Source organism: Calonectris borealis, chromosome 4 (genome assembly GCF_964195595.1).
Source record: "Calonectris borealis chromosome 4, bCalBor7.hap1.2, whole genome shotgun sequence".
Taxonomy (NCBI): Eukaryota; Metazoa; Chordata; class Aves; order Procellariiformes; family Procellariidae; genus Calonectris; species Calonectris borealis.
The window spans coordinates 52,029,250-52,042,521 of record NC_134315.1 but is presented as its reverse complement, the minus strand read 5'-3'; the positions used below and the strand labels follow the sequence as shown (position 1 = coordinate 52,042,521).

The following is a 13,272-nucleotide window of genomic DNA, read 5'->3' as shown; positions in this document are numbered from 1 at the left end:
CATAGTAGCTTGTATGGTGCTATGTTTTGGATGTGTGACCAAAACACTGTTGATGGGAGGGAGGGATGTTTTAGCTATTGCTGAGCAGTGCTTGCAACAGCGTCAAGGCATGTTCTGCGCTCCTCACCCCACCCCACCAGTGAGTAGGCTGGGGGTGCACAAGAAGTTGGAGGGGACACAGCTGGGACAGCTGACCCCCAACTGACCAAAGGGATATCCCTGACCATATGATGTTGTGCTCAGCAATAACGCCTGGGGGAAAGAAGGAGGAAGGGGGGATATTTGCAGTTACGGCATCTGTCCTCCCAAGTAACCATTACATGTGATGGAGCCCTCCTTTCCTGGAGATGGCTGAACACCTGCCTGCCGATGGGAAGTAGTGAATGAATTTCTTATTGTGCTTTGCTTGCATGTGCAGCTTTTGCTTTACCTGTTAAACTGCCATTATCTCAACCCACAAGTTTTCACACTTTTACCCTTCTGATTCTCCTCCCCATCCCGCTGGAGGGAGTAAGCGAGCAGCTGCGTGGTGATGAGCTGCTCATTGGGGTTAACCCACAACAGAACTAAAACAACCCACAACAGAATTAAAAGAACTAATTCTGTCCTATTTTCACTATGTAACAACACAACCATCCACTACCATGATTACTCTGGGATTTAAAATTGCTCATAACTCACTTTACCTTCTATCTGTATTAACATAACCCTATTCAATCGGAATAATTACACCAATGTTAGAATAACAGTTTACCCTTTTTTGGGCTATAATGATTATGTCCTTAAAGAAGTGCATAGAACATTATAGCATAAGTATTAAGTCACATCTAAATTAATTTCTGTTACTTACTTGATCTCAAGAATTAATTCAAAGGGTCTAACAACTGCAATCTGATTTTCACAAGCACTTAATGTGTTAAGAAATGTATATTACACTACAGACATCAATTTCCCACAGGGTATTTAGCTGAAAAGCTTCTAGTTGACTTCACCTAAAAATCACAGAAAAAATGCTTAAATCCCAATTTGCCATTTCACTTTCTCCATGCTAAATTAAGAATATAAGGCCCAAACTACTGCTTACCTACAATCAGCAGTTTATTCCTATTTAGATGGCACTGTTCAGCCTTACACTATCAAAGTAGTCCTGACAGTTCTTGCTGTAAGTGGCTTCCACAGTTTCTTTCCACAAAGGAGCAAAACGCCAAATTTATTGCAAAGGGGGAAATTCTGTTACGTTAGTACAAAGCTAGTTATAAATGAATGCTGTCAAGTCCACTTCACGTGAAGAGTGAACCACTGCCTTACAGGGTTTGCTTGAACAGTTCAATAAGAATTGATGTTCCTAAATATTCTCCCTTGAGAATCTCAGCATAGCAAAAAGGAATTTGAATTAAGTAGAAATCCAGTGACAGAATAAAATGTAACATCTATTTTAACTATGAAAAAACTTTCATGAACATCACAGATACCACAGATAATATATGTATAGCAAGTTAACAACAGGTTGCAGTTATTCAGAGAAAACATTACGCTGTTGGTTCTAAAGAAGGTTGGGCAGAGGACATTAAAAGAGTGTGTGCATTTTGCTTACCTGGTTCATATTTTTGTAACAGTTTTGGTATCTGAAAAAGGCTGTTTTGTTTGGGGGTTTTTTTTGAACCTGAACTGAAACCCTGAGCACCCAAATCCTCTCCATAACCTTTCATTCACTGCCTTTCCAGTGCAGGCTGTCAAGAGAGAAGCTTATCTGCTGTTAAGGCATTAATCATTAATGTGTCTCCAGTCTGCAGATGGAGAGCGTATCCCATAGGGTTTTCTCAAGCCTCTACAGGTCACATTTACAGGTCACAAGAACTACCGCCTTCAATTCCACTTTCAAGTTTACTGGTCACCCACTGTAACTCATAAACCATTCAACTCATGTATTTTCAATAGCATCTTCCACCTAACGTGATGGCCACAGACGGCATATGATGGCATAAAAATCTCAGCTTCCAAATGGTCTCAGCATAGACTGTCAGAAGGTATGAAGCAGAAGGTCAAGTCCATACTCCAGGAGAAAAGAGCAGGAGAAAATAATATTAAAGCAACCTGGAGCAAATACGAAAATCACTTCAATTCTCTCTAGACTAGCAGCCAACCTAATTTTACCCATGCTCAGTGCTTCATCAGACACCAGCAAAATATCATAGTATTCAGCATAGAGAAGAGGAACATAAAAAACATTTTAGCCCTTATTCATGTACATTCAGTAAAGTCCATGGCGGCACAGGATCCTGTTGTTTCTCTTATGATGTAGCAACTAGGTTAGAACAGGTGCTTGATAATAAGATTACTTAGGAAACATTAAAAATAAAGCCATATGTGAGAAGCACTGATCACACTTTCATGAGTTGCAGACTTGGACAGCATTTCATAAAGTACGATATCAAACACAAGGATAGATTTGAATACCGTGGTTTGGATAATTGCTCCATCATTGCAAGTACTATTTCTGAAGTACACTAGAAACCTGACTATTAATTGCTAAGTCACCCCAAATCACCTAGGTAACAAAACCTAGGTGCAGTTACTCACACAGAATATCCAGGACACCTAACTAAAATTTAGACACCAGCTGCTAATTAGATAATTATCACAAACAGACATTCCAAGCAGGGGCCATAACACATTTCCATTAAAGTGACCTATGTTTTGCCTTTCTGCTCCCTCCAGAGACACACTAGGAATCTCAAATATTTGCAGTTAATATCTCTTTTGCTAGCATCTCACTATTTCTGTGTCAATCGTTTACCTTTGTTACGTCTTCCCAAAGTTTCAGACGGCCCTCTCTACGCTAAAGCAGTCAATTATTAATTTGGCAAATTTAATTTTTAACTGACATATTCAACCCCTCCCACTATCAAACTGAACCCTGCAGTAGCACATGAAATACCACGTTGTATTCCAACAGTGTTCTTAATTAATATTGTAAATATACTTACTGAAACATTACGTAGTCAGAGCATCCCCACATAATAAGCGTAGTACAAGCATGAGGAAAAGGGGATTTTGCCTAAGTGTCAGCACTGGATGGATAAGCAAAAAAACCTCAGTAATACAGTACTGGCATGCATCTTGAAAAATTATCTGAGTTCACTATTGTGTTATTACTTGTAGGCAAGGCAAAAAAATAAAATTAAAATTGAGAAAAGAAATGAAGAAAGTTTTGTGGTCATTGCAGTTACCCTAGTGCATGATAGGCAGTGTGGGAGAAAACATGAATGCAACACAGTTTGACAAGTGGGCAATGAAGACCTGTATCACTGTTAAAGCTGAGGGAAGAAAGCTGGGATAACCTTAGGCCATGAAAGTCCTTTAACTGGCAACGATCAGTTTTATCTAATATATTGGAACCATGGGAAAGATGCAAAGAAAGAAATGGCACAGTCAAAGCAACAATCCGGAAAAATAAGTTGTGCAGCTCTAGTTGGACTGACACAAGTAGACAAGGCTGCCTTGCTCTCGGCAAAAGGAGAGAACGATGCAGCACTGAGGGCAAGCATAAAAATTTTTACCTGCAAGGATGAAAACTTGTAGCTGAATTTAAGAAATGAAAACCAGGCAACGTTTAGAGAAGATTCAAGTATGAGAAACTGAAAAAAAAAAAAAAACTGTGCTCAAGAGAGTGCCCAGGGAAACGCAGTTCTGCAGAACAGAAACAACAGTGGTAACGTTCACCCACTGAGACAGGAAAAAGCTGAAAAATGAGGTTTCTTTTAGTTATATAGCACATATGCTGATAGCCAGGTGTGGGCAAGGGAGCAGTCACAAAGACAGACAATTATTTTCTTTGTAAGTAATTGCAGAGAGGCAGAAAGGCAGGTCTGTGAGAGCCAAATGGAAGTGGGCAGTCTCGTTCTACTGCATGTATACAGTCATATTTCTAGACAGAGGAAAAACACACGTGTGCATACAGCACAGTGCAGCTCACGTCTTGAAGTTGGGCAGAGAGATCTAGGAGCTCCAACAATCCTCTGAACTTTTTTAACTGGTCGTAACATACGGCTCCTTTCATTCATATCATCCTTCATGATTATCTGATTTTAATAACTGACTGTAATTTGTTAGCATTTCACAATCTCTATCAGCAACTTTAAAAAAAAAAATCATAATTTTTTTTTTTTTAAACATTTCCTCTTTAGTACTGCTAAAGGTGATATTTAGGATAGTCATCTTTCCACATTAGTCACTACTATGAGATGTGATGGATAATTTTGTTGCTCTCACACACCTCAATTTCTACTGTTAATTCTAAGTACTGTAGCACATCAACTCTTTTTTTCCTGCTGTTCTGTCTCCTAATCCTCTTAAAGAACTTACTTACAGTGATTTGGGGGTCTGCTCCTATTTTTTTCAAATGTGGTTATTCTAATTCTCTCCTACGTTTCAACTACCCAGGTCTATGTTCTTTTCATTAATCTTGCAGGGCTGCACATTTCAGGTCATTCAGGTTTTTTACCACGCTGCTTTGCATTTTTCTTTTTTTTCTTTTTGTATCTCTTACACATTGGAAAAGAAGAACCACCTAGCTGGAGAACAGGGAGGTCAGCCATAGCCTCTATCAATCTTCTGAGACATAGTTAGCTAATCTATATGTTATGTCTAAATATTTGAAGTTGTAACTGATGTTGGAACATTTGAATGACGAGAGTTTCTATAGCAATATGAATCTCTTTAAATTGCATCAGTATCAACCATGTTCATTTGAAAAGGGTCTAATATACTACAAAGGCTAATCAACATTAAACTGTTCCAAAAACGCGTCTTGAATTGCAGTTTCCACCTTTTGTGTAACTATGTAATACTAAAGTCTACAACCATTTTTAGTAAAATGGTGGCATCTTGTGGCAGAAATTGGTCACTGCAAGAATGACAGCATTGAAACTGTATTCTGCTGAAAAACACATAATTAGTAATCCAAGCAGTTAATCTCAAGCGTCTGTTTCAGTTCATTATTTATATTACCACGAAATTGGTACATTTGCAGAGTTATTTTGAAAGACTTTTTTCTTTCCCTACATCTCATTTATGAGTAGCATTGCTCTTGTCCAGATTATAAATTACTTTGAGCATCTCACAAGTGAGTTAATGCCACCCATGGGGGAGGTGGTGACTATTCTTTGTAGGTTTGATACATATTCTCGGTATTTAGGAGATCCACCTATCCAAGCTTTTACCTATCACCTTCGAAACTAGCACTGTCAATCATGCAAGAATACTCTGCTGAGCAGTTGTTTAGGAGGAAGAACAGTTTCTCAGATGCTAATCTTTTTTTCTTCTTCTCATCTCCTGCGAAAAATTAGCATCCCCTCAGTTCTTCTGGCTCCTCACTCCCACCAGCCCCTCAGCAGAAGCAGCCCACACTGCCTGCCAACAAGAAAAAGGAAGCACACAGAGTCTTGGATGACTTTCTTCTGTTGGCGAGGGAAGGGTATGTTTCACGCTACAAAGCTGCTTCAGCGTAACATCACATCTGGATGATGCCAGAAAACTGGCATCCGCAGATCCCACCGCTTGCAGAGCAGAACTGAACAGCAATGCTGCCCTTGTCCGAGAGGCCTCGGCAATCCCCCGTGAACTTGCCATCCCTTAAACACCTGTGGTTAATATTCTTCCAAAATTGAACAAAACGAATACAGACAGCCACAGAAGAGCGACTAATGATTTTCCAGGCACACAAGAAAGTTAGGTTGAGGTTTTTAACATTTAGTTTAGCAACTCAAATTCTTTACCTAGTATTTATTCTTCCTTAGGATCATTCACCGGTAACAATCTGCTGCTGTGGTGTTAAACATTGTGACAAGTATTTTGCAGGGGCCTATTTACTGTTATGTGTTATTACAAACAATCAATTTCTTCAATTTTTAATTCCTTTTCCTTCCAGAGAACTCTGCTTATTCTTTTGCCTCCTGGTTGTTTGGGGGGAGGAGGTGTTGTTAGTTTTGGTTTTGTTTGTTTTACTTCTTCTTAAACCTCACTTTTTACTAAAAAAGCTTTCATATAGCGTTTTTCTTAACATATGAAGATGCTATCCATATGCACTGGGGGGAAAGCAGGAATAATTTTACCTTCCCTCATGAGGATGCACAGTAATCTTGATGTAAAAGTTCTTGGTCTGTGACCTTAATACAAATAAGCATGAGCCGACGCTTGTGAATTTGTGGACAATCTTGTTAACGGAAGTGAAAAAGAAATGTGGATTTCATACAGCAAACATGAAGAAGAGACTCATATCACCACCTACCCCCCATGCACACTTTGCTTACTTCCTGTTGTTACTGTGTTGTCACCTTCCCAGTCCCATCATTAATACAGGGCTAAATAGAATGAAGTGCTATGGCATCAGTCTAGCCTAGTATTTAAATGAACGCAGAGATCTGCCTAATAGCTTGGATCTAACAACCCAAATAGAGGTTACAGGCTTGAGCCAGGGTTAACCAGCTTTTTAGGGCAGGAACTACATCTGCGTAATGCTCTGTATGCCTACGTGAAACAGCATCTTTAAATGTCATCATGTTCTTTCTGGCTTTGAAAAATAAGATGTTATTCACTGATATTTGTATGTGAACTTCCTGCAAAAACAGAGAAACACGCTATAATTATAAGCTTTAATAGCACAAAGGTTTCTTCTACTATTTAGCAATTCTACCGCTTTATTTCTATGCTGTATCTCTGGGTGTAATAATTCAGTGGATAAAAAAAATTTTAAAAATCAAAGGGTTTTTGTTGAAATAAATTTTGCATTACTGTAATACTTCATCTGACAAGTCGGCAACAATCTAGAAATAAGAAAGGCAGATGTATAAAATCTTCTCCTTCCTAAAATTAATTTGCTTCCTGCCCTTTCAGGTAGCTCAAAATTAATCCGCAAATACTGATAAATCTGCACAATCTGATACTGCTAAGAGGAGAATAATCCTGTCATTGAAGTGTAGGTAATCCAATCTGCCCAGGTTACACAAAGTGAGTGTACGGGCAAGAGTTTCTGTAAAAGACATCAAGTAACTCCATTTTGGTTGAGCGTTTTTAGCGACCATTGCTTCAGGACACTGGTACACTGGAAAATCTGTTGTGCATCAGCCATACATAGTAAGAATGTGCTTGGTACTGATGTAGTTTTCTCCTGCCATCCACAGCAGCATTTGTGAGTCCAGCCACAAAGGAACATTTCGATGATACGCTCAGACACATGGTGAGATATATCAAGGAAGAGACAGATTTCACATCCTCTTGAGAAACCCCCAAACCCCAATTTCCTGCCACAGTTTCTGTAAGGGGATTTCACACTAAATCAGATCCTTCTCTGGAGACCTATTTTTGAATGACCAGCCACCAACTAGTATGGGCAAATCTCACAGAAGAAGATGTTATGTTTAGTGGCAGCCAAACCAGCACACCGTCATAAAAGTTGTCTAAGTAATGGTATGAATTGATGAGGTTTTGTATTAGCCTGTAAAACTACACCAAAAGAGCACATATCTGGAAATCTAACATCAGTTTGCACCAATCAGATTCACATCTCTGAAAAACTGCAAAAATTCTCTCTTACAAAAGGTGGTTGTGTTCATATCTGAGTCTCTCAGAGGTGCGTTTGGTCCTGCATCACTGTAACATAATAGCTATTACATAAACCTGAAAAGGAAAAGCCCCTTTATTTATACATCTGTTTAGCGACTCTAGGCAGGGGTAAGAAACTTGGAGCTTTTTGCTTTCTATGGAAAGCTGTTTTCAGATATGGGTACAAAATGAATCGTCCTTTTTTCAGCTAGCATGTTAAATAAAATATTTCAAACTAATAATGGCCATAAAACTTGTTTTAGTGATTCCCATAAGCTAAAGAGTGGACGCCATTGCTGTAGATGTTCAATCTTAGCATCTTCTTTATTTCTCTCACTGGAGAGCACATGCGTAAGTATAAATCACTCTCATCTTAAAATGTTTATTCTCACTGGCTATAGGAAAGCACAAACTTGTCAGTCAGTCAGTTCCTTCTATTGTTTCACTAGAAGAGGTTTCAAAAGTACTCTCTCTCCTGCAGTTATCTGATCTGTCTTAATTTTTCCAGTCCTCGGGACCCTCAAGGGTTCTCAGAAGAGATCCTTTCCTCTCCTCCTTACCTTGTCTCAGAGTGAAAGCATTCAAACTTGTCACCAGTTTTGAAACGGACCGCTCAGACCTTTCAAATGAGCCTTCTCACAGACAACTTCCTCTCTATCTAACTTCTGGTCTGAATCTCACCTCACTCATACCAGACATGAGTCCATGAAATAACTAACACAGTAACAATAAAATGTTGCCACAGAATAGCCCACTGTATTTAACATCAGAAATAGCCATACTGAATTTTGCTGCAGTTCCCTCTTGCAGTATTTCTCTCCCAGGCAAATCAGCAAAGCATAACAACAAGAATCTCTTCGCAGAAAGTATGCAAGCCTTTTCACAATGTCACACCCTGAAAAAAAGACTTTTAATACCTGTAGCTGAGCCTGGATCACATTTTGGAAGCCTGAGAGAGCTTCTGTTTTTTCTTCTTTATTACCATCCATTACTTGTAAAGTTGCGGCTTCTCATTATAGTTGCACCAATCACAGAAAAACAAAAACTTACGCATATGGGAAAAACTCACCATGCTGTTCATTTTTGAAGAGGATGAGCTTGCTCTCTGCTTCCGTAGGCTGTTAAGCTCTTCTGTATTTCCCTCCTTTGGTTTTATGATCAGCCGACTGCCTCCAGCAGTACCTTCTGAAGAGGATCTCAGTCGTTTCTCAACAAATCTGCCTTCTCGGTATGGACTGAAGCTATTGGCAAGATCAACTAAAAACAGAGAAGCAATCAGCAATCATTACAGAGAACTACTCTCTACAAATATTCTCTTAATGAGAACACCACTTTGCTTGAAATGCTTACATTGAAAGGCAGTCGCATAAGAGATGTTCTGTAGAAAGAAGATCCTGCTTACCTGGGTGTCACCTGGGCCACCAGTTTGCTGTTCAGCCCCCAATGACTAGCACACTCAACATGCTACAGCCCAGTCCACGGCTCCTCAGAGAATCCAGAAGGACCTTTGCTCCATCCTTTCCTTTTCCCCCTCGTTCTAGGACATGTCCAAATCGCTGTCCAGTAAAATCCACCAGAGAAACTATCGCTGGTCCACTGGTGCCAAAACCCAACCTGCCTTACCCTGCGTTCCAAGGCAAGTTTAGGTTTTGTAGGGCCAGGTCCCAGCTTTGTTACCACTGCATAGGGTGGGGATGCACATTGGTTTCTGTTTCTGTTTGGCCTTCCTAGCTCAGCTCTGCATCCGCATCCTCCAAACCCAGCCTGCAGCCAGCAGGCTGAATCCCCGTCTCCAGCTCCAGCGAAACCATAACACATCAGAAAAGAGGAGGAAAATTACATTTTGAGGTGTTTGGGCAAATTTAGAGATAGGGAAAGAGAAAAGCATAATAGCAAAATAAATGTAACACAGAAAATCTTATCTTCTTTTTCCTTTTGCGAGAAAAGAGACATTTTCTCTAAGGCTTTTCAAACAAATTCATATCACATTAAAATATATAAAGGGATACTAAGAAATATATGGCACATCAAATCTGCTCATACATTAATGTCACGTTCACAATGCTACCTATAACGATATTAGCTATGAGACCAGCTACAGAAGAGAAAATACCTATTGTCAAAGAAAATGCACAGAAATATTTCGCATTCGCATCTGGTTTTAAACACCGTTTTAGCAAAATCAAATGTTCAAACCAGTCTGTTTGTAACAGGTATAATTACTTATAACCATATCTCACGCAATGTCACATAAGCTCTTTCTATATTTGTTTCATTTCATATGGCAGGATTTTGTATCTTTTTTCAATGGTCCCTTTGTATGCTTGGCCAGTTTCTAATTTTAAATACATTCTTCACCACACAAGCCAAAAAAAAAAAATTGCATTTTGAACAGAACTATAAAACCCTAACAATTAATCATCGACTTTTATATAGTGCAGTATTAGCTCTAGTGTTTCTGTGAACATGAATCCTATTTACAAAAATCCCTCTATCACAGTTTCCACTCCATTTAGCTGCCTTCCAGAAATACAGATTAAATATGCAACTGCCAATGCATGAGTTTTGAATGCACTCTGTATTTCTAAACATCGCTCCAAGCTGCTCACTTGCTGTTCTGCAGTACACTCTAGTAAGTCAGATTCAAAAGGATGAGCTCATTCACAGATGAGCCAATGTTGCAAGGAAGACCAACCAAGTGCTCTGGACCAGTGACATACATAAATGGAAATATTTTTTCTCCCAATTGACTAAGGTTCTGAGGGAAACAGGTCCCCTCTGGTGAAAGCTAATTTAGTGGATTAATCTGACTTTATATTGCCATTTATGTACAAGATATCCAACCAAGCCTTGCAGTGACAAATAATTCAAAAAGCAAGATTGCTTTTGATTGCGTATAATCTACGTGCCTAGATAAATGTCCAAGCAAAAAGATGGGTATGAATTCATATGAGTTTACAGTCATTCATCTTCTAATACAAACACTGTAAATGCAGTCTTGTTAACTCTCACAAATTTCACTCTCACCAGATACAGCTTCAGATTATGCAAGGAAAGCACCAGTCTTTAGGTTGGTTTGAGAAAATAAACTGCCAGAGATAAATGTCTTCTGACAGGTGTCCTTCACTCAAGGGCCTGGTGCCTTTATTCATCTGCATCACTACAGACTGGGATTTCTGGGCACAGCCTTTCCACTTAATCTTGTTAATATTTCCAAATTCCTTTTCATAAACTAAAGATCCAGTGTGAAATTTAGATGGTAATTAACTCTCTCCATTTCATAGATTACATAATGAGAACTTGCACAATGTTATTTCAGATGGAAGCAGAAATAGGATCTCTCATACTCTGCCACAGAAACATCCACTCCAAGTTACTCTAGAACATCAGCTGAATAGAGTAAGCAAGAGTCAGGAAATTTCAAAGCCCTAATCAATATAAGATAAACTGTGTTATTTTTCATAGCCAGGCTAAAAGAAGATTTATTTCTCTGGTGATGTTTCCTTCTCAAACAATGCAACTCTTTGGCTCAAGTCCAATATAGGCATGCCCCCAGCTTCAGCCTTCAACAGGCAAGAACCAATACTTTCCTAATTCATTTTCTACCACAGGAAAGCATAGCTACAAACAGCACTGATGGGTGTGAGCAAACCGTAAAATGCAAACTCAAAGACTTTTTGTTTAATTCCTACAATTTTGGGAGGAGGGCACAATTCATAACTTTCGAACTTCCTAGCTAGCACTGGCAACTCTACAAAAACACTTTATGACCAAACAATTCTTACAGAAGACTGAGGCCAAAAAAACCCCACCAAACCCTACAATGAAAAGACCACAAGACATACCTTTAGAACGGTTTGTTTCATAACCCTGTTGTGTTTTAAAGAACTGAGGTTCAGAACATGGAACAATCTTAGACTCCATTACAGGAATTGTCTCTCTCGTGTGCTTGGACGGCGTGCTTTCATCTCTGTCCCCACTCAACTTCTGTGCCTTTGGAGAGAGTATCACCGGTTCTTCTCTGCGCTGTAACGCAAAGGTTTCTAAATGTGCATTTGCCGAGTTAATTTCTCCTATGTGCCTGGCATCGTTAATATGTAGTTCATTGGCTTGCAACAATACTTTTGTTTGATTAGCAGCTGAGGTTTTGAATAAGGTGTTAGATTCAACGCTACACGAGCTTGCGTGACTCACAGGAGATACACCAGCAGAATGGCCAGTACTTTCCACAATATCCGTTTCCCTCGCAGGAGCAGCAGCAGTATTAAAGAAGATCTGAGAGGTAGAGACATTGTGGCCAAAATCCTCTGCGAGCAGTGCCCCAGTCCCGCTGCTGGGCAGAGCATCAACCTCCGAAACAGAATCCTCCGTCAGGGCGACAAAGTCAGAGGGGGTCTGGGCAGCCGTGAGGTCAGCCGAGAGCAGCGGGGACTGCAAGGAGCTTCCCAGGCACTCTGTGGGAAGTTCGGCCGAACATGGAGGAGAGGACTTGGCGATCACAGGTTCGCTTTCCACGTACGATTTAACCTCCGGCAAGCACCTGGACTGCTGCACAGAGGAAACTGACTGACTCTCCGCAACTGGTTTGGAAAATTTGTAGTGCGATGAAAAAGATTTAGGGAGAAGTTTTCGTGTGGATTGTTTGACAGAGTATCGGCTCTGCTCCTCTGCAAAGCCTGAATCATCACCCTCATTCTTCCCAGAGCTTATGCAATTTATAAAGACATTCTTATTAGCTGAGGGCTCCTTTCCCTTTTCAAAATCGTCTGTCAAAGACCTTGTTATCTTCTTGCTACGCGAGCTGCCAAAGCCAACCGAATGCCTTCCTCTGCTTTTAATGTGTTCCTCTAAGCTCAGTTTTTGAAAAGTGCTGAGAGAGGACTGGGCACCATTTGAGATGTTAACGTTTTGACTAGCCGAGTCAGTCTTCTGCTCACTCCCTTTCTTGTTATGGAAGCTAATGGAAGGAGTGCGGAAAATACTCCGGCGCTTGCCTGTGCTCCCTGAGCTGGAGTTAGTGCTGGACGGGGAGGAGGTGTGGACACCAATGGCATTAGCAGAAGAAGGTGAGGAAGGGAGGGAGTCGTGTCTCCGGCTAATACTTCTCCTGAATATTGGCAACCGAGATACTAGAGTCGATCGTCTGGATCCTGAGTCCCCCATCAGGGCACAAAGTGTCCGTGGCTCTTCGCAGCCAATAAACTGATCTGGGATGAGGGGAGGAAAAAAAAAAAAAAAAAGAAGAGATAAATTATTCAGCCTCAAAGTCTGCTTGAGCAGGCTTTAGGTCAGCCTAAATACATGAGATGCCAACATCAGTTTTATGTACAGCTGCAAGTTGTTGCGTATGCATTACTGAAGATTTTTAGAATTTCAAAGTGATGTTCAATAGGCAGCACTGAAAACCCAGCAGCTGAGCAAAGATACGGCTCAAAACGTTCTATAGATGAGAGATACAGTATTATGTATGATACATGATACAATGCAGATCACACTGAGTAACAGTATAAAATCCACATGCCAAAAGATATAAAAATATATCACCCAAATGTCCTTGGTTTTATAAGTTCTTGGGACAAGTCATCTTACAAACCGTAAGCTCTCTTAGAAGAGACTTGATTTTTCACGATCTGAGTAGAACAAAACCTTACTTTGTGTTCCTAAATACTA

At 40.0% G+C, this 13,272-nt stretch overlaps 1 protein-coding gene across 4 annotated transcripts in view; it reads right to left on the bottom strand.

The window, feature by feature from the left end:
• Positions 1-12,890, bottom strand: part of CCSER1 (coiled-coil serine rich protein 1) — a 669,891-nt gene extending 657,001 nt beyond the window's left edge. For all 4 annotated transcript variants that reach the window (XM_075149575.1, XM_075149572.1, XM_075149576.1 and 1 more), the window contains exons 1-2: positions 11,448-12,890; positions 8,672-8,859 (exon numbers count right to left, since the gene is read on the bottom strand). In XM_075149575.1, coding sequence (XP_075005676.1) covers positions 8,672-8,859; positions 11,448-12,765 — 1,506 coding nt within the window. In that variant the 5' untranslated portion in view covers positions 12,766-12,890. The remainder of the gene's footprint in view (positions 1-8,671; positions 8,860-11,447) is intronic.
• Positions 12,891-13,272: the final 382 nt, after the last annotated feature.